Raw genomic sequence first — 24,710 nt, forward strand, 5'->3', positions numbered from 1 at the left:
ACCTAAGGAGATATGTGATGTGCTCTGGTTTTCTGGTTCTGGTCAGAGTCTTGGAAGCAGCATTCTGGATGAGCTGCAGCTGTCTGACTGTCTTTTGGGAAGGCCAGTGAGAAATCCATTACAGTAATCCACCCTGCTGCTGATAAAAACATGAACAAGTTTCTCCAAGTCCTCACTGCGAACACCAAGATTCTTGACCTTATTTTTTTGTTGTTTGCCCCCTAGAGTCAAGGTATGCATTTACCTTGAGAACCTCATCCCAAATGTACTAAATAGTTTTTGATAAAAAAAAAGTTGAAAATACTAGCTTTAATTTGCATTTTTTATGCAGTGTACTTTATTTCTAATGTAAATACAAATAAAACCAATTTATATTTAACTGTCTTTTTATCTATCTATATATATAAATATATATATATATATATATTTTTTTTTTTAATTGTCTAGGTTAAAAACAACAACTTTCTTCCACTTTGAACATAATATATTTTAATTTGGCAAACATTTAAGATATTTTGGATCCATAAACATGTCAGGCTAAATAATTCAAATGAATCATTGACTTCTGCTGTCTTTATTATTTCAAAAACACAATTTAAAACAGCATCTTTAGATATCTTTACTGCTGGAGATACTGTTGTCCTAAAAAAAAAGTAAATAAACAATCTTACACATATCTTAGGAACAGTATAGCGAAAAATTTTGGCACTTTTAAAACTTTTTCCAAACCACGGTATAGCTTGAAAACGGTCTAGATATATCTATATGGACTTTCTTAACTGAAATAAATGAAAATTATCATTATTTTCGCTGTTTGATTTGTGATTTTTATCACAACATTTGCCCAAAGGATGTTCTATAGTACATGAAATAAATTTTCTTGAAAATGCATCTTCTCAAATCCCGCTAATACCTTCTTTTTCTCACTTTCCTTTTTCTTTCTATCTCTCGTCCTCTTGTTCACCTCCACTTGTTTTGACTGCACTTTCCACTTCTTTCTTTTCTAAACTTGTTTGTATTGCTGCCAGTTCTTTCCTCCCTGCTGTCTCTCTCTTTCTCTCTCGCTCTGTCTTTGTCCGTAAGCTTGGGAGCTTGGGATACTTTGTGTCTTTAACCTTGTCTTTCAGCTGAATACCTGCTCAGTCTTTTCTCAGCTCTGTCTCCTCATTGTGCGTGTGTGTCAGTGATGAGTGATGGGCCTTTACACAGCAGTGTGTATTGATGCCAGTGGACGTCTGTGTGCCCCTGTCAGTAAACTCTCCGGTGAGGCCACAGGTCAGAGGTCACGAAGAGTGACCTCTGGAGCACCTGGTCTATCTCGAAGTCAGCAGAGCGTTTTATTGGCTAATAATGTTCGCTGATGCCTCTTTTACCTGAAAACACACACTCTTACACACACACACAAACACACACACACGCACACACACACAAACTGACATATGAGGTTCAGGGGGACTTCACATACATGATTTAATACTGTTTCTAGCTCACTTACTTCAATGCTGAGATTACACTGCACAAAATGAAGTATTAGAAATTCAATATTGTGGCACGAATTATGTCAAATGTGTAATGCGCTTGCTGCATACACGTGTACTTTGCCTCAATTGCATCTATTTACAACTTCAAATAATTTACCTCAAATTAAAAATTAGCATGAGAGGAAGTTTGCGCATCATTTGCTAATAGCAAACTAACAGTAAGAGGATATTAAGAAAGTCTCTTTAAGGCAAGTCATTTCATTCGGCGGTCATCTTTGAAATGCCTCTCGGGCAATATGCTTGGGCATTCTGTCTAAATGAGGAAACCACCAATAAAATTAAACAACAAGTTCAATTTCTAAATGTCCGAATTAAACAGATTCTAATGCTCAGCTAATATGCATGCACACTCAAAAGGAATGAGATCACGACACCAACCTCATTTATGGCCGTTCTACACATTATCATCCTCTGGATAATGCTCCGTCTGATGGCACTGCTCTTCTGAAGTAATCCACAACTTGGTCTTGATGGTAATTCTCCTCCAGAACTGATGCTCTTTGTTTACAAGTCTGTAGACGTTTGAGTAATTGCTGTCATGTGATGTGCGTTTGACAGGACTGACTGTACCTCAGACTTTCTTTGAGGATCACCAAAACTTGCATGGAATAATTATTCAGTTTAAGAATCACAATGTGAGCTAGCTAAATAAACATAGCAAAATTTAAATTTAATCTTTATTTCCTGATGTGGCTGTTTGTTCTCCCTATTTCAGATCAAATCCTTTCTATGAGCCCAGATTGTCTGGCTCAGACAGTAGCACCTTAGAGAAGAGCATGAAGCGCCGGGCCCCACAGCCTCCCAGTGCTGGACCGAACCTTTCTGTGACCCCTGGACCAACACCTATACCAAAGACTTCATCTCCTGAAGGAACATCCACTCCACCAGCACTGGCTCCTTCAGTTTTGACAGCTGTGATAGGGAGAGAGTTGGCCTCATCCTCACCTAAGGTCAGTTTTCCTCCCGTCCTTGTGACCCTGATTACACCTTGTACTAAGATGCAGTTTTGTTGGTCTCATCAGAAGTGGACAATGCTTACAAAAAGTGTAGATCTTCATCTGGTACTTTTATTTTTTTAGCACTTTAAAATGAAGATTGTGTTAATCTATATTGCAGTCTACATTGACTCCGTTTACATGGACATCAGTAATCAAATTATTAGAAGGAGGTACTATTATAAAGGATTTACTTACTATTATAGGAGTAAGGTGTTTACATGAGTTTCTTTTTGAATGTTTCTTTCATGATCCCGTTTTACATGTTACAGCACGTAGTTCGATTTATGTCATTGCGTCACCATGCTATCCATAGTTTCAAATAATTTTGGGTCTTTTATGTTTACTTTGTCGGCTTTAACTGCAGTTTGGAACTTTCACTTTCATTTTTTTGTATATATTTATTTGACATGGACATCACAATTTTACTGGACAACCAAATGCATTTGTTTAGGTGATTTAGCAAACTTGCTAATTTTCAACTCCTGTCCACAGAAGGCTTAAAAATTGACAAAATAGAAATATAATAAAAACATACATAGCATTACAATTCTTTACATAAAATTACTGCAGGCAAAAGCAAAGGCGACATGATCCTACCAACTAACAGTAGACTATTTGTGCAAACACAGCTGTTTTGTTTTTAACCACTTTTTAAGAGCACTACTAAAAATATTTTTATTACTTTCTGATTTTAAGCTAACCGGTAAATCATTCCACAGTTTGGCTCCCTTTACAGGGAAGACAGATTGACCAAACGAGGTCTTACACTTTGGCACTAGACAGTCACCATTAGCAGTTGCCCGTTTAACTCTGTGGGAGGTTTGATGCCGATTGATTAGCTCAGAAAACTGGATTGGAACATGATTATTTAAACATTTAAAAAACAATTTAAGATAGCTAAATTGAATAAAACTATCAAAACTAAAAAGGTTATGTTTACATAAAACATCACAATGATGCCATCGCATAGGCTTTAAGTCCATAATTTTAACTGCTTGTTTATATATTATAGTTAAAGAGGCTTGTGACCAAGTTGTAATGCAATACATCAAGTGAGAGTTATCATTGTGTGCATGTATAATTTTGCAGTGTTATATGTTAAAAATCTTCTAATAAAACGAAAACAGTTTAGACTTGGCTTAACTTAAACATTTCATGTATGCCTCTGTGACAAACGAGATATTGGAGTATGAACTGCTGGAAGTGTGTTAATTTAATGGAATATGATACCGCATGCCGAATGGGGAAAAAAAAACTCTCCAGGATGCAGGTTTCTGTGGTCCTTCACTGACTCAGTAGGTGCAGAGAATAGTGTCAAACAGTTAGGTGTGTGTATAGACTATCCTGTCACAAAATGCGGCGAAAATCCTACACAACGATAATAGTTTGATTGCGGTGTTTACATGTCTGTACTGGATGCCACTAAAATCGGCGTACTCCATGTCTTAATTCTATTTCTGTTTAGTTCGATTAAGGGAAATAAAAATCACCATTTACATGGTAGACCCTTAATCAGAGTAATGTCCTGATTAAATTATTGGTATCATTGTCTACTGGCTTAATTCTTAGTAATTTCTTAGACAACTTTGCTGTCTGAAATTTTAAGCATAAATATGTGAAAGCCCAATGAACTCTTACCAGTCCAGTGTTCTGTATAGTTTGGTTCAGATTATCAGAGCAGAAACAAAAGCCCATCCAATCCATTCTTTCCTAGTTGGTATTAAAATTGTGCAGGCTTTTTGTTTTGCATTATTACATCAAACGATTTGAAATACTAGTAAAAACATCCATCATGGACTGTCTCCTTAAAGAAGTCAGCACATGCATTTAAACCCCAGATAAGAATAATTTGCCTCCTTTGATTCTTAACTAGTAATTAACATTAGCAAGTTGTTTTGCCACAAAAAAGCTCTAAGAAAAACTCAAATAAACTCAAATATTTAAATTCAGTTAGGTTATTGATATTTTGTAAAATATTACCTCATCTTTCTGTTTTTTTTTTCTGAACTTTTCACAATCAATTAAGGGACTGTGATCTAATTTTGGCTTAGATTTAAAGCAAAAGGGTAGTTTTTTTTACCCATCAAACTCATTTCAGAAAAAAAGGTTGTGTGTGTCTTGAATGCACCTGTGTTGCTTATATAATGTACACTGCTCAGCATAAATAAATACACCCCTTACAAATCTGTCTTTTAAATTCATATTTTTAATAGGCAGCTATACAATATTATATTTGTGCATATACAGTATATTAGTCAGTACTGAAGCCAAATCTGGAGTTTATCTAACATAGTAACTTACGATAATGGTCCAAAAACTAGTACACCTAATGTAAAGGTTATAGAACAATATTAAATACAAATTTAAAAAATAGGAAAAATCAAGTCAATATAATTTTTTTGAAAATATATTTTTTGCAATATTATTCTTGAATTAATTGTATTATCTTTCATTTTCTAAATATGTTTGGTGACTAAAATATTATTTTCATGAATTTATGTTTAATTAATCTGTTTGGTTTAAATGCACCAAAATACATAGCCTATATTCACTGAGAAATGGAGAAAAATATTCATTTTCAAAATGGGTTGTCCTCAATTATGCTGAGCACTGTATGCAAAAACTGAAAGATCACTACATTTCAAGTAATTGGGTGATGTTATTTGGTTTTTCGATCAACAAAAGACAAACATCAAGTTTTCAGAGTCATCAGTTCAGTCCCTCTTTTCTCAGCAGTGCCGCATTTTATTTGTTTTCTCGCTTCATTTTTTCTTTCGACTTTCAGGAGCGCTCACTCCATCCCTCCGTATGTCCTCTTCCTCCACGCTTCACTCTGAGCATTTGAATACAGGCATGTATTAGCTGCTCTGTAGGATCGTTATATATGCATTATGATTCTCTTCACTCAATGCTTTAGTGAGTCTAATTAACTGGCTCTGCGGCCGCTCTCTGGCTGAGGGTGCAGGGGGCGAAGGGAAGCCCACCGAGTGTGAATGAGAGCGAGTGGCTTATACATGGCCAGATTAAATCCCCGCAGGCCGAGTGTTTTTATTTACGGCTGCATGTGTGTGCGCTATAATGTAGTCCATATTTAATTATAGTGAGGGGTTTATCACAGCGCACCACTTGTGTGTGTGTCTGCGCCTGAGAAGTCCTAACCAACTTAAACAATTAATTACCCAAATTCAGTATCCTGTAAAGACACACACACACACAGTTAGGTCACACACACATAGACAGGAAAATAGGCACATTTCTTCAGAAACTGGAAGTGATGTCCAGGCTTCAGCTTAAAGTTTCATGGGTTTAGCCCAATGAAGATGCTGCAGGACACACACCAGATCAGTCCGACTAAACCCAGTGTGATTGGTCTGTCAAAATGATTCTCAGTGTTCAGATTTGTCATGTTTTCAGCAGAACCCCATTTATTCCGATCATGTGCTTTCTCGATTTCTATCCCACACACACACCGTACGGATTATGATTTCATTCTCTTGCTGTATGCTTTGGTTGTTTCCTCTGAATGTGGTGTAGGAGATGACCTTAGCATGAATAAAGTCAAATGGGATTAGCTAGAGACACACAAACACATTCAGAGTAAAGATACGGGGAAGCCCAAAGGCCTTGTTTATGACTTCTCTATGTGTGTTTATGTGTTTGCTGGAGGAAGCCCCACACACGCTCACAGACCTGAGGTGAGGCAGAAGGGGCAGGTTGAAAAACAAATGAATTGGACGCAGTGATAATCTCTGAAAACACAAAAGAAATGGAAATGTTAAAATTGCTGTAGTTGGTGGATTAGAGCAGCCCTGAAGACACATACATTCATAGAGGGAGTCTGGTAGTACATGGTAATGTCATCATGGTCTTGTAAACACAATCTTGGTATAGTTTTGAATGTTTTCTATAGGGTGCTCACTCTACGGTGTATTGGCATGCAATGACTCAAAATGATCTTCAAGCTTGCCTGTGGGAAATGACTAATATAATCTTTAGAAAATCTTAAAATTAATACTTTTTTAAGTTTGTATTTATAATCTATAAACAATATATATATATATATATATATATATATATATATATATATATATATATATATATATATATATATATATATATATATATATATAAATATAAATTATATCAAAGTATAAAATGTCATCCTGCAGTTTAGTTTTTCATTTATTTTTGTTTGCTTCTAACTTATGCTGATTACTAGCAATATGTTAATAAATAGTTCAGCCATCAAAATGCTGTAAATTTACTCCCCTATTTACATCCAAGATGTAGGGCACTTTTTTTCTTCAGTAAAAACATGGTCTTTGGTGATAAATTACAAGTCAGCAATGATCATCAATTTGTTTCAACAAAATTAATAGCCCTGCCTCCTGAAGACACATTGAGATCTTAAAGGGCATGTCTTTTACCCCTTTTACAAGATGTAAAAATAAGCCTTTGGTGTCTCAAGAATGTGTCTAAAGTTTCAGCTCAAATACTAATCAGATTATTTATTATATTATATGGAATCTGTCCATTTTGGTGTCTGACTACAGTATAGCTGTCTTTGTAGCGTGTGGCTTTAAATGCAAGTGAGCTGCTTCTCTCCGCCCACCATTCCCATGTGCGTGTCTACTTCTCATATGCATTACATCAGATAAACAGCAGTCAGACATGGATGAAACTGAAATAAGGACACTAGTCAAAAATACCAAGTAAGTTTATTTGATGAATTTGTGGTGGAGTTTATTCAAGCCTTTCTGAAATGATGAGTCACACACAAATGCTGTTTGCAGTACACACAAACACATACACACACACATATGCACGTTCACTGACACCATGCGGCTGTGGAGATTATAGCGGTTAAGAATTACATAGTGATTGTACTGTCTTTTTTTTTACAAAAATGCAGTTTTAAAAATGTTTTAAACTTCTTAGACTATTTAAGGAGCAGCTAATCACTGAAAGTTGTAACAGTAGCATGTTTCAATCCCAGTTTCTTTGCAAAAAAAATGTTGTGTGGACATGTGTATACATGTTATTATGGAGACATGGCACCTGTCAATCAATTTAGTGGGCGGGGATAACTGCACTCCTACATCACGTTGCGGTGGGCCTCAAAACAGGAGGGATTTGGATCCTATTTTAACATAAAAAAGACTTATTGTGTTCCTATCACCCCAATATGACTATGGACACACTATACTGTATGTACACACAGTTTTGTTCAAACAGCTTCAAAAAGCTGATTTTCCTCATAGACAAACTGAATAATAAGTGCAAGGAATTGAAAATTCTTTACCTTTTTTAAAGTGGACAATGGCATTGAGAAGGCGGCTTAACAACTGACTTTAGAATGCAATTGTGTAAGAAAATTAAAACTTCATGAATGCAGGAGTGTGACCGAATCTCTAGAAACTGATGATTGTTTGGAAAGTAACCTTAACATCAAAGTCTAACAGATCATGCCAATATCAGTCTGGTATCAAGTAGTTTGAAACCTGTCATTAGATGAACAATAAAAGGAGCAGCAACTTTCCTATCCTTCTTTGGATTTCCTCTGTGACCACATTTGTCCACCTTGTATGTGCCATATTCAAGTTCACACTAACTTGTGACTTCAGACCCATTCTGTAGTAACCACACAGGTACTTTCTATCCAGTTGTCTTCGCTGGTTAAGCGAACATTTTTGGCCTTTGTACTACCAACCCTTAATTAACAATTTTGCCTGTGTCTGCGTAGGTACAGATCAAGTAGATAAAGCAACAGTATCTGGCACAGTCTCTCCTTTTTATGAAAGTATGTTTTTTTACACTTTTAAGGCCTTTTCCACTGTGAAAAGGTACCTAAAAGCAAACTACTGTACCACTTTTTGGTTACCCTTTGTAAAGGGTGCCTAGCAGGACTAAAGGGTACCAAAAGGCGGAGCTAGATGTACAACCAAATGCTATTGGTTTACAGAGATACGTCACTTGCTTGCGGACAAGCCAGAATGAAAACAAAGGAATCGCCAAATTTTAAATAATACACAACTGAGACATTACACTGTAATATTATATGCATATAATAACGAGACATGGTCAACCTAAGCTCAAACTAACCTTGTTATCATCTTGATGTACAACCACAAAGCCAAGAAGAACAAAATCTGCTGTGTCCTGTTGTTGTTTTACGAGCCCATCTAAAAGTGTGAGCGGTTTCACTTTCTCCAGAGAGCTCGCTGTGCGTCTATATTTAAAATAACAAACTTCTTGAGCATATATTTATAACACGCGTGTGATTATTGAAGTGCTTCTGAAATCCGATCCTTTCAGAAAGGGACAAACACAAGAGGGAAGCACGAAAAAACACAGGAGCAAATGATTCTTTTAGCATCCTAAAAGATGAACAAACTGCCATGTTAACTATTATCATCGTTTTTTGGACTATTATGAACTGGGAATGACGGAATTACAATCTAACAGAATTTACATGTGCTGGTAAAGATTAAAGATACAGATGAGAGGTTTACACTGACCGGGCTATTTTTTGTGTTCTTTTTTTGAACCTAAATAAGGACTAAATTTATGCTGCGTGTAGTTTTACCTGTAATTGGTAACATACTGGTGACTGTAAGGGTCTGTATGTGTTCATATCTTTTCATTTATTAACTTATTTGATAATAATAGCAGACGTTGCAGTAGGCTATTTCGCACCATCATTGATCAGCATTTGTAATGAAATCATGTTCATAGAAAGGTTAGTAATGAACATTTATTTATACACACGTATTTATGTGTATAAAGCATCTGTTTTTTTAAGAAGTGCTTCTCATATGATATATGAACGACCTGTACAGCTTTACTTTGATATTTTCTCGAGCGAGAAAGACATTGACCGAAACTTTCTGTCGAACACCATGCCCACCAAAAGAGTACCTTTGATACCCTTTTAGCCATGGAATCACAAGCCTGATAAAGGTGAACCATACCATACTGCAGCAGTCAGTGGAAACAGGCCACTCCCGCAGCATACACCACTCCCGCAAGAGGGTATGTACTCACCACAAAGGCAAAGTCTGATGATGCCTTGACTAAGAGTGAAATCATGGGAGCTGTTCTTTTACAATTTTAACAATTTATGGGACTGCTGGAGAAGTCATGTTCATGCAAAACTTATTTTAATTGTAGTATAAAGCAGAGTAACGTGCCGTTCACACAGAACACATTTTTCTTTTTCAATGCGCTTCTATTCTATTGTTTTTCAATGCAAACGTGCACTTGACGAACATGTATGACCATTACACTCACATCTTATCTTTTAAAGAGCTCAACACGATTGCTGCATTTTTAGATTGTATGTTAGGCTTAAAGATTTAAAATTTTCACATGCGGGGCAGCTTATCACTGTTAAATCTGGTGCGGAGTTTCGTTGCAAGTTTTTGTTTACTGTCTCCATACACCCTTTTGCTTATGCCAGTGCTTACGATTTGAACCAAACTACTGATTGTGACTAAGTTTGCATTTAATTAAATTTAAAGCTTTTTTTTTTGTTCATTAGATGCTACTTTGCATAAGCCACTGTTAGTTTAGTGGATTTCACAAATGATTTTCAGCGATTAAAACATCTAGATGAACATGTTTGGCTCCCAAGAAGTTTGATGTTTAAGCATTTGAGAATGTCGCTTTTAAAACGGGTCAAGAATTAATCTGAAAGAATCAAGGAAGAGTGGAGTAGGACGTTTTGGGCTGCAAAAAGTCAAAAGGGATGTTCTGATTCACTAGTACATCTTTCTCTTCTCTTCTTTTTATCTCCTTCGTTCCTCTGACGCCGTTTGTCTTTTCCAGCAAAGCGATTTTACACCTCCCTGCTCAGCCATCTCTCCTCTCTGTCGTTTAACAGCAGTCTTCCACACAGGGACGCACTGATCTGAGGATTTTCATCAGTTCACGCTTCATAAATTATGGTCTGTATTTTAATATAAAGAAACGGCAAACGCAGTCACCGCAAAGCTCTTTAGATTTACATAAAGCCCTTCGGAGTGAGGCGGCGGCAGCATCTTTAGGGCCAGTTCTTTCACAACGCAGACTAAAACTTAAAGTTTTGAGGAAGATGTTAGCAACTTTGTGCGGTCATGTTCACTTTCACTTGAGTTTCATTTTATCTGTCTTTTCCCCCAAAGAAATCTTAACTAAATAGTTTAGCAACCTTCCGTTTTCTCCAGTTTCTCTGCATTTATAAAAAGGTTTTGAGCTTGAGAAACTAATCACAAGGCCAAATTAAATGATGGTGTTCTAGACCTGAGAACCCACATTGGGAGGGACAGGGCCGGGTTACACTCTTTCATTACACTTCTTTGTTTTCGAGCCTCTCAGTCTGATTCAGACAGCAACATAGATAAATTGAAATTAAAGTAAATTAACATTATTTAATTGAGTTCGCAGATGGCAGTGGCGTTTTTTAATTAGTTTGTGTGAACACTGGTGGGTTTTGACTCCACATGGTCGTTTCAGTGCTTCTGGTTCTTTTCCTCTGATGCACCATTACTCATTTCAGTGTTTCAGCCAGGAATGAGATATTTAAACAATAGAAAATTAAGCAGTTCTTTTAAAATGGTTATTGTTTTAAATGCTAAAGACTGCATTTAAGTATTTTGCATGTAATAATTGATGTTAAAAATATAAAAGTTTTTCATTCTCTGTGTACAAGGCCTAAAATGAACACTGGACTGGTTATTGTAACAGAATTAGCTTTCACAGTTTTTAGGATTAGTTCAGCTTGGTCAACTTAAAACACACATCTGACATAGAATGGTTAATAAACTTGATTTATAAATAAACAAATTAATAATAATAATAAAATATTTTAATTAAAATTGATAAAGCTCTGGTTTCCCTCACAGTCCAATCTTGTGCCCTATAGGTTAATTGAATAAACTAAATTGGCTGTAGTGTATGTGTGAATTTATTTTATTTTTGGCTTAGTCCCTTTATTAATCTGGGGTCGCCACAGCGGAATGAACCTCCAACTTATCCAGCATTTTTTGATCAGCAGATGCCTTTCCAGCTGCAACCCATCATGCACCCATATACTCTCATTTACACACATACACTAAGGACAATTTAGCTTACCCAGTCCACCTATAGCGCATGCCTTTGGACTGTGGGGGGAAACTGGGGCACTCTGAAAAAACCCACGCGAACTGTGGGTGAACATGCAAACTCCACACAGAACTGCCAACTCACCCACCCGAGACTCGAACTAGTGACCTTCTTGCTGTGAGGCAACAGCACTACCCATCACGCCACTGTGCCGCCCCCTACTGCATATTATTAACTTTAAGGTACTAAATCAGCATATTGGAACAAATTCTAAATTATCATGCGTTACCTAAAAATTTAGTAATAATATCTGCAAAATCAGCTTTTGAATCAGAGGAATAACCTATCAACAACAACCTGGCATACCAATAACATTACATTTTATTTTAAACTAATACTATTGCACTATTTTGGTTGTATATGTATGCCTTCTGGGTGAGTATTTGAGACTTCTCAGATGGACATTGTCAGTTACAGTGCTTGTAAACATTTTATGTTAATGTGGTAACTGAATGTAACAATACATTTTCCTCCAAATTGACCGTAAATAATACCACTTCTCTTCAAAAAGGCAGCCTCGACTTGCCTCTATCTCAAAAAAAGACCAAGCTCATTTTACCTGCTCCTTGTTTCACCCCAAGTCCAGTTTCTTCCCTCTGAACCCTGGGCCAAGGCTGCGGGAGCATGGTTAAGCCCAGCTCGAAGCCCAGTTCCGCTCCTGCACATGGGCCGTCTTCCCCTTAAAGAGCCGAGGAGAGGCCACGAAACCCCTACTGACAGAGGGGCAGTAAGACCCCAATAGTGCCCTCATAATCTGTGAAACTCTACCAGAATAATCTCCCACAGCCGGCCCTCCACTGCTGAGTGATGCAGGACAGAACCTGAGAATCTGAGACGCTTTAAGACCTTAAGGCCTCAGGAAAAAATCTTTGAGCTTTTATCTGTGAAATCTCTCCATTTGATGAAAATATAAATAAAGTGAGGGTTATTTGGGCAGAGGAAGGAGAGATGGAGTTCATCTTCCTTCTCAAAGCACCTAATAATGTCACAAGCATCAATGTACTGGCTTTACCTTTGCCCAGGTGTGCATTTTGGCTCTGTGTTCCTATCCTGATCAGATTCTGGGCAAACGTAGAAGTTGTTCCCCTTCCAGAAGCTTTTGGACGGCCCTCGTTTACCTTTTAAACGGCCTCTGCGTCCTCATCATCGGATCTGTAGCAGTTCACAGCACGGTAGTTAGCATTTCGCTGCTTAGAGAGTCCTGGAGCAGTCGGGCCAGGTGTGGGTGAGTGTTTTGAGCCTGTTACTGTAATACCACTATCATTATCCTCCTCTCCTGCGCATGTGTGTGAGCTCAGTTCATGAGTTAAGCACTTGAAGAGCTCTCCAATACCCACGTTGACTTGCTACACACAGGCTACAAAGCTCTCGGTAATCTTCCTGTTGTAAGTCCTTAGTTTTATCTGCCAGGGATTACACTTCTGGCTTCAGAGAAAGAGAGAGGGAGCACGAGAGGGAGAGAACGAGGAAAAAAGGCTGCGAAGAAATGAAAACAAATCTTTAGTGTAATCTCTAGAAAGAAAACCTGTTTGAGTGGGGAAGTTAGCAGGCCGCAGATTGGCTAAATCGCCTTATTCTGCATGTTTGATGTAGATGAGGCAGGTGTATGCGCAAGCTCATGTGTTTGATGATCATATGTGTGTGTGTTCATTTGTGTACACAAGGATCAGGGGTGTGTGTGTGTGTCTGTGTGTGTGTGTGTAAGTAAGAGAGCTGATGAGGCCTGTGTGTGTGTGTGAGTGAGTAAGTGAGAGGTTTTAAAGCCGAGGGCAGTTTGAATGACATGGTGGAGATGGAGAGAGTAACTTTAGATTAATCTTCTCCTGGTCTCTCCTCTTCTGAAGGTGTGTGGCCTTAAACTCGTTTCAACTGGGAGAGTCATTTACCCACAGTAGTCTGCATACCACCCAGCACTGATCAATAACAGCCCCTGCTACCCCTCTGCCTTTCAACCACTAAAGCCCCTGCCACTACACACACACACAGACACACAAACACACAAACACACACACACACACACACACACACACACACACACACACACACACACACACACACACACACAGACACCTTGCATATTATTTGCATGGAAATGGAATGTTAAACCATATATTACATAGAATGTTAAACTATATATTATATATATACAATAACACATTTATGTATATATGGGTATATACACTTACCGGGCCACTTTGTTAGGTATAACTACTAGTTAAAAGTTTTTTAATCAGCCAATCACATGGCAGCAACTCAATGGATTTAGTCATGTAGACATGGTCAAACTGAGCATCAGAATGGGGGGTAAAAGGTGATTTAAGTCAGGGATTCTCAATCGGTAGGCCGCAGCCCACTTGTGGGCCTCTGCAGTCCTGCAGGTGGGCCGCGATACTAACTCTTAATATTATACTAGAATTTTTATTTCATTATTAATAGGCTATATTAAACTGATTTAAGTTATGCACTTCCTCTTGTTCTCTAATTGATTACTTAAAAATTGGTGCAAAAACAGCCTCATGATCATCTCTGCAGCTACACGGAAGTTTATTCACAAACTATCCGTAAAGTGAAAGTGAAAGTCGCTCTTCGCATATTTTTGTGTGAACTATTTAATATACCCGCGTAGTTGTCCAAATTAATGTCCTGTGAGTGTTTTATAACGGACGCGTATCCATACAGGAGAATCTAGCGTGGCTCAATGGTGTTTCTGCCACAGAATTTCAAATAAACTTGCATGTAAACTTCAGATGCGCTCTGGCGGAGCTGTTCACTGTTCCTGTCAGCAATTTCCCAAAAATATCCGGCTGCAAACTCAACCACTATCAGATCTGTTTCAACAGATTTTAGGGGGGTTTAATGTGTTTTTTTTCTGTATATTTTTGATAAGTAGATATTTAATAGTAGGAATTCAGTCAGTCCAGTTTAAAGCAGAAGCTGGTCTTTTGCAATCTCCCTGTTGACCTGTGTTTCTTTTTGAGTTTGTGTATTTATATATATATATATATATATATATATATATATATATATATTTTTTTTTTTATATATATAAAATGCTTATAATATAAAATAATAGAAGGAACAGCAAATGTATTTTATATACAGTTGAAGTCAGAATTATTAGCCCCTCTGAATTATTAGCCCTGAAAAAGAAGTGGTTGAGAACCACTGATTTAAGTGACTTGGAATGTGGCATGGTTGTTGGTGCCAGACGGGTTGGTCTGAGTATTTCAGAAACTGTTGATCTACTGGGATTTTCACACACAACCATCTCTAGGTTTTACAGAGAATGGTCCGAAAAAGAGAAAATATCCAGTGAACAGCAGTTCTGTGAGTGCAAATGCCTTGGTGATGCCAGATGTCAAAAAAGAATGGCCAGACTGGTTCGAGCTGATAGAAAGGCAACAGTAACTCAAATAACCACTTGTTACAACCGAGGTATGCAGTAAAGCATCTCTGAATGCACAACATGTCCAACCTTGAAGTCGATGGGCTACAGTAGCAGAAGACCACACCGGGTGCCACTCCTGTCAGCTAAGAACAGGAAACTGAGGCTACAGTTCACACAGGCTCACCAAAATTTCACAATAGAAGATTGGAAAAACGTTGCCTGGTCTGATGAGTCTCGATTTCTGCTGTGACATTTGAGCGTAAGGTCAGAATTTGCCATCAGCAACATGAAAGCATGGATCCATCCTGCCTTCTATCAACGTTTGAGGGTGTTGGTAGTTGTGTAATGGTGTGAGGGGTATTTTTTGGCACATTTTGGGCCTATTAGTACTAATTAAGCATCGTGTCAACGCCACAGCCTACCTGAGTATTGTTGCTGACCATGTCCATCCCTTTATGACCACACTGTACCCATCTTCTGATGGCCACTTCCAGCAGGATAAAATGCCATGTCATAAAGCAAGAATAATCTCAGACTGGTTTCTTGAACATGACAATGAGTTCACTGTATTCAAATGGCCTCCACAGTCACCAGCTCTCAATCCATTAGAGCACCTTTGGGATGTTGGGGAATAGGAGATTCACATCATGTATGTGCAGTCGACAAATCTGCAACAACTGCGTGATGGGATCATGTCAATAAGGACCAAAATCTGAGGAAAATTTTCAGGACCTTGTTAAATCTATGCCACAAAGGATTAAGGCAGTTCTGAAGGCGAAATGGGGTCCAACCCAGTACTAGTAAGATGTACTCAATAAAATTGTCGGTGATGTGTATTGTTAGAAAATAGGAATCAATTTTTATTATTTTTGTCTCTTTTTTCTTTTTCTTTTAATTAAACAATTATTTGTAATGGTCATGTAAGGATCATATATTAACTGAACTTCTACTGCTGTGTGTGAGTGCTGTGCATACTAATTAGCAGTTGTGCAGAAGTAGATAAATGCTGGTCCAAAACTAGATTCAGCTCTGCAGAAACTTCCTGTCTGAAGAAAGATGTTAAAACTGAGCACAGAGCACAAAACGTTTTATGCTTTTATTGTTGTGCAGAGAATTCATAGAAAAGAGGACTTATGTCTGGGGTGCGGCCAATGGAGGATTGAACAATGACTGACAAATGACTAATTTTATTAAACTCCACCTGTTAATATCAGCTGCCTATATAAGTTGAAGTCGGGAAAAGAAAGTTGTTGCGCACCTCCTTAATGTAACTTTTGCAATGCATTGAGGATAACAGAGTTCTGTGAATCGAATTATTCATTTGTATCAAAAAAATTGTTACGATTTTTACGATCTTTAGACATTTTTTTTCTGTCCCTTTAACCTTTTATATATTATGATTGGTTGACTTAAATATATGGTGATATATGTTGATTTTTTTATGGTTGTTCATTCAATCCATTCATTCACCTTATCATCATTATGTAGATGTAGTAGTTTTCTATATTTTGACCATTTTTTACTATTATTCCTTTTCAGTCAGAATTGGCCAGAAAATTTAATAATTAATACATTTTCATTAATTGATCAATTAATCTTAATTTTAATTATTCATTCATTCATTCATTCATTCATTCATTCTTTTATTCATTCATTCATTCATTTTTGTTTCATTGGAATGAGATTTTTCTTATGGACATCATGGATGTGATTCAATGTGTTAAAGTATATATAAAGTAATTATATTTTCTGTCTGTTGTGTGAGTTTAGAATATTTTTTTAAGTCTACACTTAACCCTAGTTCTGAATCAGTGCATTTAATGTTTGCCATGCAGAAATGTGATTCAATGTGTTGAAGTGTGTATAAAGTAAACATACTGTAAAGTCACACTTTATATTGTCTAAGTTCGGAATCTTTGACCCCTAGTTTTGAATCAGGGCATTTAACGTGAAGAAATGCTGGTGTTTTCCATGAAGAGAGTTTGTCTTGTGTTGCGGGTTGTGTTTTTGTGTCTTCCATTATCTTAGATGTGTGTCTCATCTCATCGTTCATGCGCGATGCCGATTGATGGTGTTAAATATGCCACAGTAAAAGTCTTCCTTCCTGACTGACTCCATCGATCCCGCTTCACACTCCGGCCGACGTATTGACGTGGGCGTGTTTTGATCAAGGCCTCGTTCAGATAGGGGTGACTTTGTAATTATATTCTTTTTAATTGCTTTCGCTTATCAGGGCTCTCATCTGCCAACGAGACCGTACCGCGGCGGACAACGATCTGACGGCAGAGCGGAGCAGAGCACACCTGATGTTTCTCTCTCTTCTCCTCTCCTCATCCCTCTCTCCCTCCTTTTCCTCACAGTATTACTGCTGCTCTGCTCTTAATGAGTTTCCGTGTGCATTGCGGATTCATTGATAAATGACAGCTTTATCAGAGCAGATCGCTGAACTTCGCCTCCTGTAATTTGTTTGTTGAAGAGTGTTGTCTAAAGCAGATTAGCGCTGTATAGATTTAGTTTTCCCTGCTTTACACACCCTCTCATCTCTGCTTTAACTAACGACACTGAAAGAATCTTTTATACGTTTTTTGGCTCACGTCTGTTTTGCTTTCGTAAATCACATTTTTCTTGGAGGGTTTGTTTAGCGTGGCGGTAATTTGAAGGTTGTTGTTAAGTTCTGTTTGCTTTGCCAGATATGCTTGCATGTTGATGATGTTGAACGTTACAGCAATTTAAGTCATTCGGTGTGTTTGGTGAACGTCTGCCTCCCTCTATCAGAGAGCAAACATTGTGCCAGTCGCTTTTTTTCGCTTTTCAATACTGCTTTTTTATGTGTGCGCGTGTGCAGGCCTCACTAGATAAAGCTCATTTACACAGTTCAGAGTTTTGGGCTATGCCTTTCCGGCAGTGTTTTCACCGCCTCTGACGTTAGATTACACCACATTACACATGTATAGCACACAAGCGCGTGCGGGAGATTTGCTCTCGCTCGTATCCTCCCAAATTTCCTTATGTTTTAGCGAAGGCTGTTGTGTTTAAATTTTTAAAGCCGTGTAGCTTAGCATGGGAAAAAGGCCCCGGAAATGTGATTTAGTCATGCTTGCATATTTCGTGGTTTTGTACAAGGCCCAAAAAACTCCCCCTCAGCCTCAAGCTTAGGCAAATGAACTTCTCTCGCTTCAGCAAGAAAACTTAGCAAGGTTGTAATGTGAAATGATGAAATTCACATGAAAGTGCTGTCATTTGAACAGAACACATCTTTCTTTTGTCACATAATATCACAAAAAATGGATCATATTGTGTTGATAACTTCCTCAATCTCTTCTTTTGCCAGATTTCTCAAAAAGTAGCACACTGAAGAGGCCATTGGTTTGTGATTGAATTTCTATGCGGGCTTCAGTGTTTGCATTTCTAAAATGACACTAAATATATGTCTATACTGTGCTTTCTCTTGGCATCTTGTTCCATTCGAATTCTAATTTTTATAATAGAGCTTTTCATTCGGTTCAAAGCAGTTCAATGAATCCTTCACAACTGAAAGTCCAACATAATTGGAAACTAAAGGCAGATTGCAGACAGACACATTTAGGGACAATTTAATCATTAAATTCAAGGTGCAGCTGAATAATTGAGAAGCGGTTAAAGAGAAAACAATGATGCATAATTGAGGTAAATGGACTGCCACTTGATGAATCAAATGACTGTCCCAAATCTGTGCTGTGTGGAAGAGAGGTCTATAAGACTGCTGACCTTGTGAATGTGTGTAAACATGAACATAAAACTGTTGTGAGATGTTGCCACAGGCGTCTTAAGTGGATTACAACTTTTAAAGAGTGTGTGTGATTAAAGCTTCTGTTGTTTGTGAGCCTTTTTTAGTGTGCATTTGTTAAGCCATTTTTCTTGTCTTTCTGTCGCTTTTCAAAGATTTTATTTGGACCTAGACGTCTTTGGGTTTAAATATTCAGTGTAAATAAGCCCATTTTTATTTAAATGTTGGGTTTAAAGATTTAAGAAAATAATTTTTTACTTGGGTGTTCACACTAAGTGTTCACATTAGGTTTGACTTCCTGTTTAAAGTTATCTTGATAAGAGTTTTTTTTACCCGTAGTGCTTGAGTTACGTAGGGTTCAATGACTTAATGTCATCAATTATGCAGACCCCATAAATAGGTTATTTTGAGTAACTGGAACTACTGCTCCAAGACAAAATAAAAGTGATAATATGTTGCAAAAAGCCTGATCACAAACATCAGAAGTTTGTAAATAGTCTGCGCAGAAGCTGCATAAAACTTTCTTCAGGAGCACCATACTGATACTCTTTGACCTATTGATGTTACTTTGCTTTGAAATGTGGTGTGGACAAAGATGGGTGGTGGTCACTAGAATATAAAATCACTGATTATTAACAGTGTCACAAAATATTCTGTGACAGAATAGGGAGTGATGTAATTATTGCGATGGTAAAAATCACCAAAAAAAAAAAAAAAAAAGAAAGACTGCAGACATGCAGTCAACTTTTATGTTCAACTTGGATCGTGTAAACTCTGTTTTAATCTTTTAGAGGCTCTTGTTTCAGGCAGTATAGTTTTGCACTTTTTTGGCTCTTTTAAATGCATGAAACATAAAATACATGTATTTTTGCTTTTTTGTTAGGTAGAATTTATGTGAAATCAGTGGTAGATGATGCCCAAGAATCTTGTTTGTTTTTATTATTGCACTTTTTATGCTATGAAATTTGAAGTATTTTTTCTTGAAAAAATCATGAACGTTTGAAATGGTAATGGAAGAAGGTGTATTTAAGAACAGATTAATTGACTTTTAAATAAACGATGGATTATTTGAAAGCAAAATGATTGTTAACTGCAGCCTTTGAAGTATTGCATAAAAACTTAGATGAGGTATTTAAAAAAGTACTGATCAAAATCAGATACCTTACTTTTACAGATACAGATACCTTAGAGATGCTAATTTACTGGAACTCAACTGTGCAAGATTGTGAGAAGTGTCTTAGGCTTCCATAATAGTCATCCAACAAGGCAGGTCACACGCAAGACTAATGCATTAGAGGCTATAGGATGTTTTTGTGAAACTCAGTGGTCAATTGAATCAACACTGCATCACTAAATTGATTACCAGTTCAGCTCTGAACATTGTATGGATCTGGTTCAGCTTATGTTTAAAATAAATTGGGATTGAATGATCTGCAGCGACTAAACCTTCATCAGCAGAAAGAATCAAAAGCATGTTCAATTCATCTTTATTTCTATAGTGCTATTACAATGTAGTCTGTGTCAAAGCAGCTTAACATAGAAGTTCTAGTAAATTAAAACTGTGTCAGTTCAGTTTAGTTCAGATCAGTGTGTGAGTAGGTCACCGGCGGTGTTCAGGCTGGTCCACAGGATCAGTGCAGAGACTCCTCTGTCACTGCAGGTCTTTCAAGAATCAGTCTCATGTGCTCCACTCCTCCATGACCACCACAGCATCTGCTGGATTTGGCCTGGTCTAGGATTATGGGGATCTCAGGATGATGAAAAAAGCATAGAGGCCGTTCAAATCATAATGTCTTTTGGGAAGGGTTGTGGAAGAAGAACTAAAGAAGAACCAAAATTCACTTAAGTGATAAAAGCAAGTTTAATTCACTTAGATTCAGTGGTAAACATTGTCAAACTGGCTAAAGACTGAACCCAAAGTTTGTACCGAAGTCAGTCAAAGGTGGAGGAGGAAGTGTCATGTATTTTTTGAATGGTCTTGGTCCAGTTGTTTGGTGTGCAGCAAGATTTGGATGGTAATGTTTACACCAAATCAAATAAACAGAGCAACTACAGTTTTCTTTATTTGAACCAAACCCTGCCAAGTGTGAACACATCCTAAAAGCATATTAATGGAATATAAAGTGAATGACAGCTGATTACAACATTTTTGAGCTGGATCGCACTCTCGAATCATCGCTTTCTAATCACATGACCTCTCCCATTTCCTCTGCCAAACTCTTTCACTCCATCTTCTGTCTCGCCCTTCATCTTCCTTACTCTCATTCAACACAGATTAAGTTTTTTCCCTCCTCATATCTTTTTACCTTCTCCTTCCTCCTTGCCCCAGCCCTCCACCATGTGTCAGGTGTGCGTGTGTGTGTATGTTTGCTGCCATCATGAATAATGAATATCTTTTCTGTCTCCTTATTTTTGGCAGATGTTGAAATGCTGCATGATTTTTGTTTTTTCCCTCTTTGTGTGTGTGCCTGTGTGTGTTTGTGTGTGTCTGTGTGTGTGTGTGTGTGTGTGTGTGTGTGTTAGTGATGAATGCAGCTTCATTTTAATATGTTCTGTTTGTGGGAAGAAACGGCGCTGTAATCCTGTCCTCCAGCGCAGAAACACGCCGCTGCCAATCGTTTATTTTTCTCCTCCTCCCCCCGCGACCGCTGCTCAGGGCAAGACAGCGCAGCGTTTGATAAGTACACGCGCTCTATGTGACACCAAAAATCCCTGTCAGTGTTGTTTCAGTAGATACATGCAGTTTAGTGTAAACGTACACTTTGTGCCCTGAGCTCACGAAAAAAGGCACAACTTTTACGTGGTTTCCACTGAACTTGTTATTTTTATCCTCCGCCAGTTTGAAGAAATCTGACTGAAATCACTGTTGTTGTGTACATAAATTGACTCTCACTTTTATGGATGGCATCTGGTTAAGTGATTCACATTTTAAAACATGATCGCTTTGTGTCTGTAAATCTAAACATTGATCTTCAGTTCTGAAAGTTTATTAATTTAGTGCAGGGGAAGTGTTCTTTATTTTGCATCTGAACCATGTATTTTAAAGCAACAGGTGAGAAGTTTATATTTGGACAGTGGAGTGCTTTAGCAGTCTGCATTAAGGCTGTGCGATTTGGGGAAACATCTAATAGCATTTTTTTGACAGATATTTCGATTGTGATTTGATTTGCAATTTTAAATTTGCTAAAATTTTCAACTTTAAAAAAGATTCAGCTCAATATTCTGTATCGTAGCTTCTTACTACTAAAATGCAGTAAGTGTTAAAAAGAGAACTGAAAAATATTAACTTTCTCCAACATTTATTCAAATTGTGTTTTTAAATATTCAGAAATTAAACTCATTTTTCTCTAGAGTGCATAAAATTATTGGGCAGAATGAAAGTATGTTCACTTAGTTGGCTAGTAAGACTATCACATACAGATGGCAGCCACGCATTTGCTCTGGACAAGGGAAATTAAATAATACAGTACATACAGTATCTACTCTATATCGCTGCCTCTTGTGATTAGCTTATCGCAACGTTTCAAATCGCGATTCGATTTCATTTAATTGCATATTCCTAGTTTGCATGCAAACAATACAACTTTGGAAGAATTTAGGTTTTGCAGTTTACAAATTAGTCTTTAGTAAGATCACTTGTTTAGAACTAATAGTCTACAATAGAAAAGTTTAACATTTCAGAATATTCTGTAGTTTTTGAAATGAAGTGTAAATTTTAACAATACAATCTACAATTAGGTAGTTTACAAAACCAACATCTTAAAAGTTTATATTTACCATATCAAGTTTGGAGCATCATACTGTACAGTTCAGCAGTTTATATTTAAACAAAACTGTGCCATTTTTATTTAAATAATTCAGCAATTAATGGACTATTTCAATGTGGTCATGTCATTGGCCTCTAAACATATCCTGCTTGTTATCAAACTATTTCATAACTGTAACGAGGCAATCATAACTTAATGTTAAAACATCATTATTTATCAATATGTGGTTCTTTTTAGGTTCCCAGAAGCTATGGAAATTAAAAATGTACATCAGGAAGTACGTTGGGACCATTGTTTTAGTTTGCATGCCTTGAGCAGTAGATTACAATAAAACAATGTAATTTCATAAAGGTTTTTGAAACTGTTCATTAGAAAACATCTTAAACATGTTTCATTTAACCGCTGTACCGTTGGGGATGTTTTCATCCACTCTAGAGTGACTTTGTGGCTTAATTTGACCATAACTTTTTCTGTTTCAGCTAGTGGAATGATTTTTGGTAACAAATCTTATTTTGACACATATTTTGAGAAAATGCTTTGAAAAAAAAAAAAACCTCAAAGATACACTCTTGCCAAATTTATCACCTTTTTGTTACGTTCGGGATGAAAACATCCACTTAAAATTCACTGGATTTTTTAATTATTTTTTTAACTTTGTGTGTTTTTTCCAACCAAATCAGTGACATCATTTGTGAACTTGGCACTTAAAGAGTTAAAATCCTCAAATTATCTAAAAAAATTTAGTTGTTTAGACTAAACCTCGGGGCTGAGGTTGATTAACAGATTTATGCAAAACCAAATTGAAAAAAATAATATATCTGATGCGTTTTTACAGCAGTTTTATTCAGTGGATGTTTTATCCCGAACATAACAAAAGGTTAGTAAATTTGTACAGTGCACAAGGGTTAAATCATTTTACTATGAGCCAGCCAGTTGCATTTTCATCTTCGTAGACTCAGGGCTGAACAGAACAGTTCAGTTTTTTAAATATACAATTTAGAGCTGTTTACAGGTGAGTACTTTTGAAGTTTAGTTTGTAGTATATATTTTTACAAGATTGGCATTTAAACATACATTCTGTGCCCTGAGCTTGTGAAAAAAAGCAAAAGTTTTATGCATTTTGTTCCAGTTTAAACAAATCTGACAGAAATCACTGGAATAAAATCAAATCAATGGGTGGCATTTTAACAGTTTGAACACTGATAAAGAACTACTGTAAGTCATGCGTTTTTATCAACTCAACCCATTTCACAGATGCAGAGGATGAATTAAATAACAGCCATGCTTCCTGAGAGTTGAGACGTGTCTTGGTGTGTCAGTGTTACTGTTTTCCTCCCGCCGTAGAGGTGCCACAGGGTACTGTTAGCCTAAAGAGCCGAGTGCTCCTAAACGGCTGTTGTCTTCTAATTGCTTTAATAGCACCTGGCCGGTAATCCCAGGTAATTATTGAGCTGAAATTAGACAGCTACTTCAAACATCTCTTAAAAGGAGCAAAGACTGCCTCAGGAACTTGCAGCTCTCTTATCATGCATGCCGGAAAAGTGACATGGAAAAGTGGTTGCGGGTTTTGCATTGGTGTGGAGCTTAACGTGTTCTGTCACCACCCCCATGTAGCATGTGTGCGTGTATGCATGCGGTGAATACTCGTGTAGTCCGTTCTGTGGATAAATCACTGTTCGTAATCTCTGTTTGATTATGAGACCCTTTAATTAAATGGTTAAAGCAAAACACTTGAATCCTAGTTCGAGATTAGTCACATAAAAAGGATAAATGAAATCATTTATGTTTTCCGTTTAATGAGGTTTAGACTATATGAATGTGTTTTGTAAAGAAATATCATAGCATTATACAACTACTGTTCTTCATTATTAGGTGTTTGTTTGTGTCGGCATCCTGAGCATTGTTATTAGTCTGTTTGTGTCTCTCTCTTGAGTAGAAAGGCTCTCGGAGCCCCAAGGGCCCCTCACTTGACTTTTCCCTCCGTCTCTTTCAAGACAACCTTAACCTTTCAGATTGTGCAGACAGACGTAAAAACACACCAAATAACACACTTGCCCTCAGTGGCATTCGTTCGCATCTTAGCATTTAATTATGATAATCTAAGAGGAA

General features: G+C 37.2%; 1 protein-coding gene across 13 annotated transcripts in view; it reads left to right on the forward strand.

Moving 5' to 3' along the window:
- The window catches only part of ehbp1 (EH domain binding protein 1), a 196,208-nt gene that overhangs the window by 66,126 nt on the left and 105,372 nt on the right, over positions 1 to 24,710 (forward strand). For all 13 annotated transcript variants that reach the window (XR_012393389.1, XM_005158531.6, XM_001919697.9 and 10 more), the window contains one exon: positions 2,257 to 2,491. Coding sequence is in view for 12 of the 13 variants with exons in the window: in XM_005158531.6 (XP_005158588.2) it covers positions 2,257 to 2,491 (235 nt within the window). In the remaining variant the exon portion in view is untranslated. The remainder of the gene's footprint in view (positions 1 to 2,256; positions 2,492 to 24,710) is intronic.

The sequence above is a fragment of the Danio rerio genome, chromosome 17, assembly GCF_049306965.1.
Source record: "Danio rerio strain Tuebingen ecotype United States chromosome 17, GRCz12tu, whole genome shotgun sequence".
Lineage (NCBI taxonomy): Eukaryota > Metazoa > Chordata > Actinopteri > Cypriniformes > Danionidae > Danio > Danio rerio.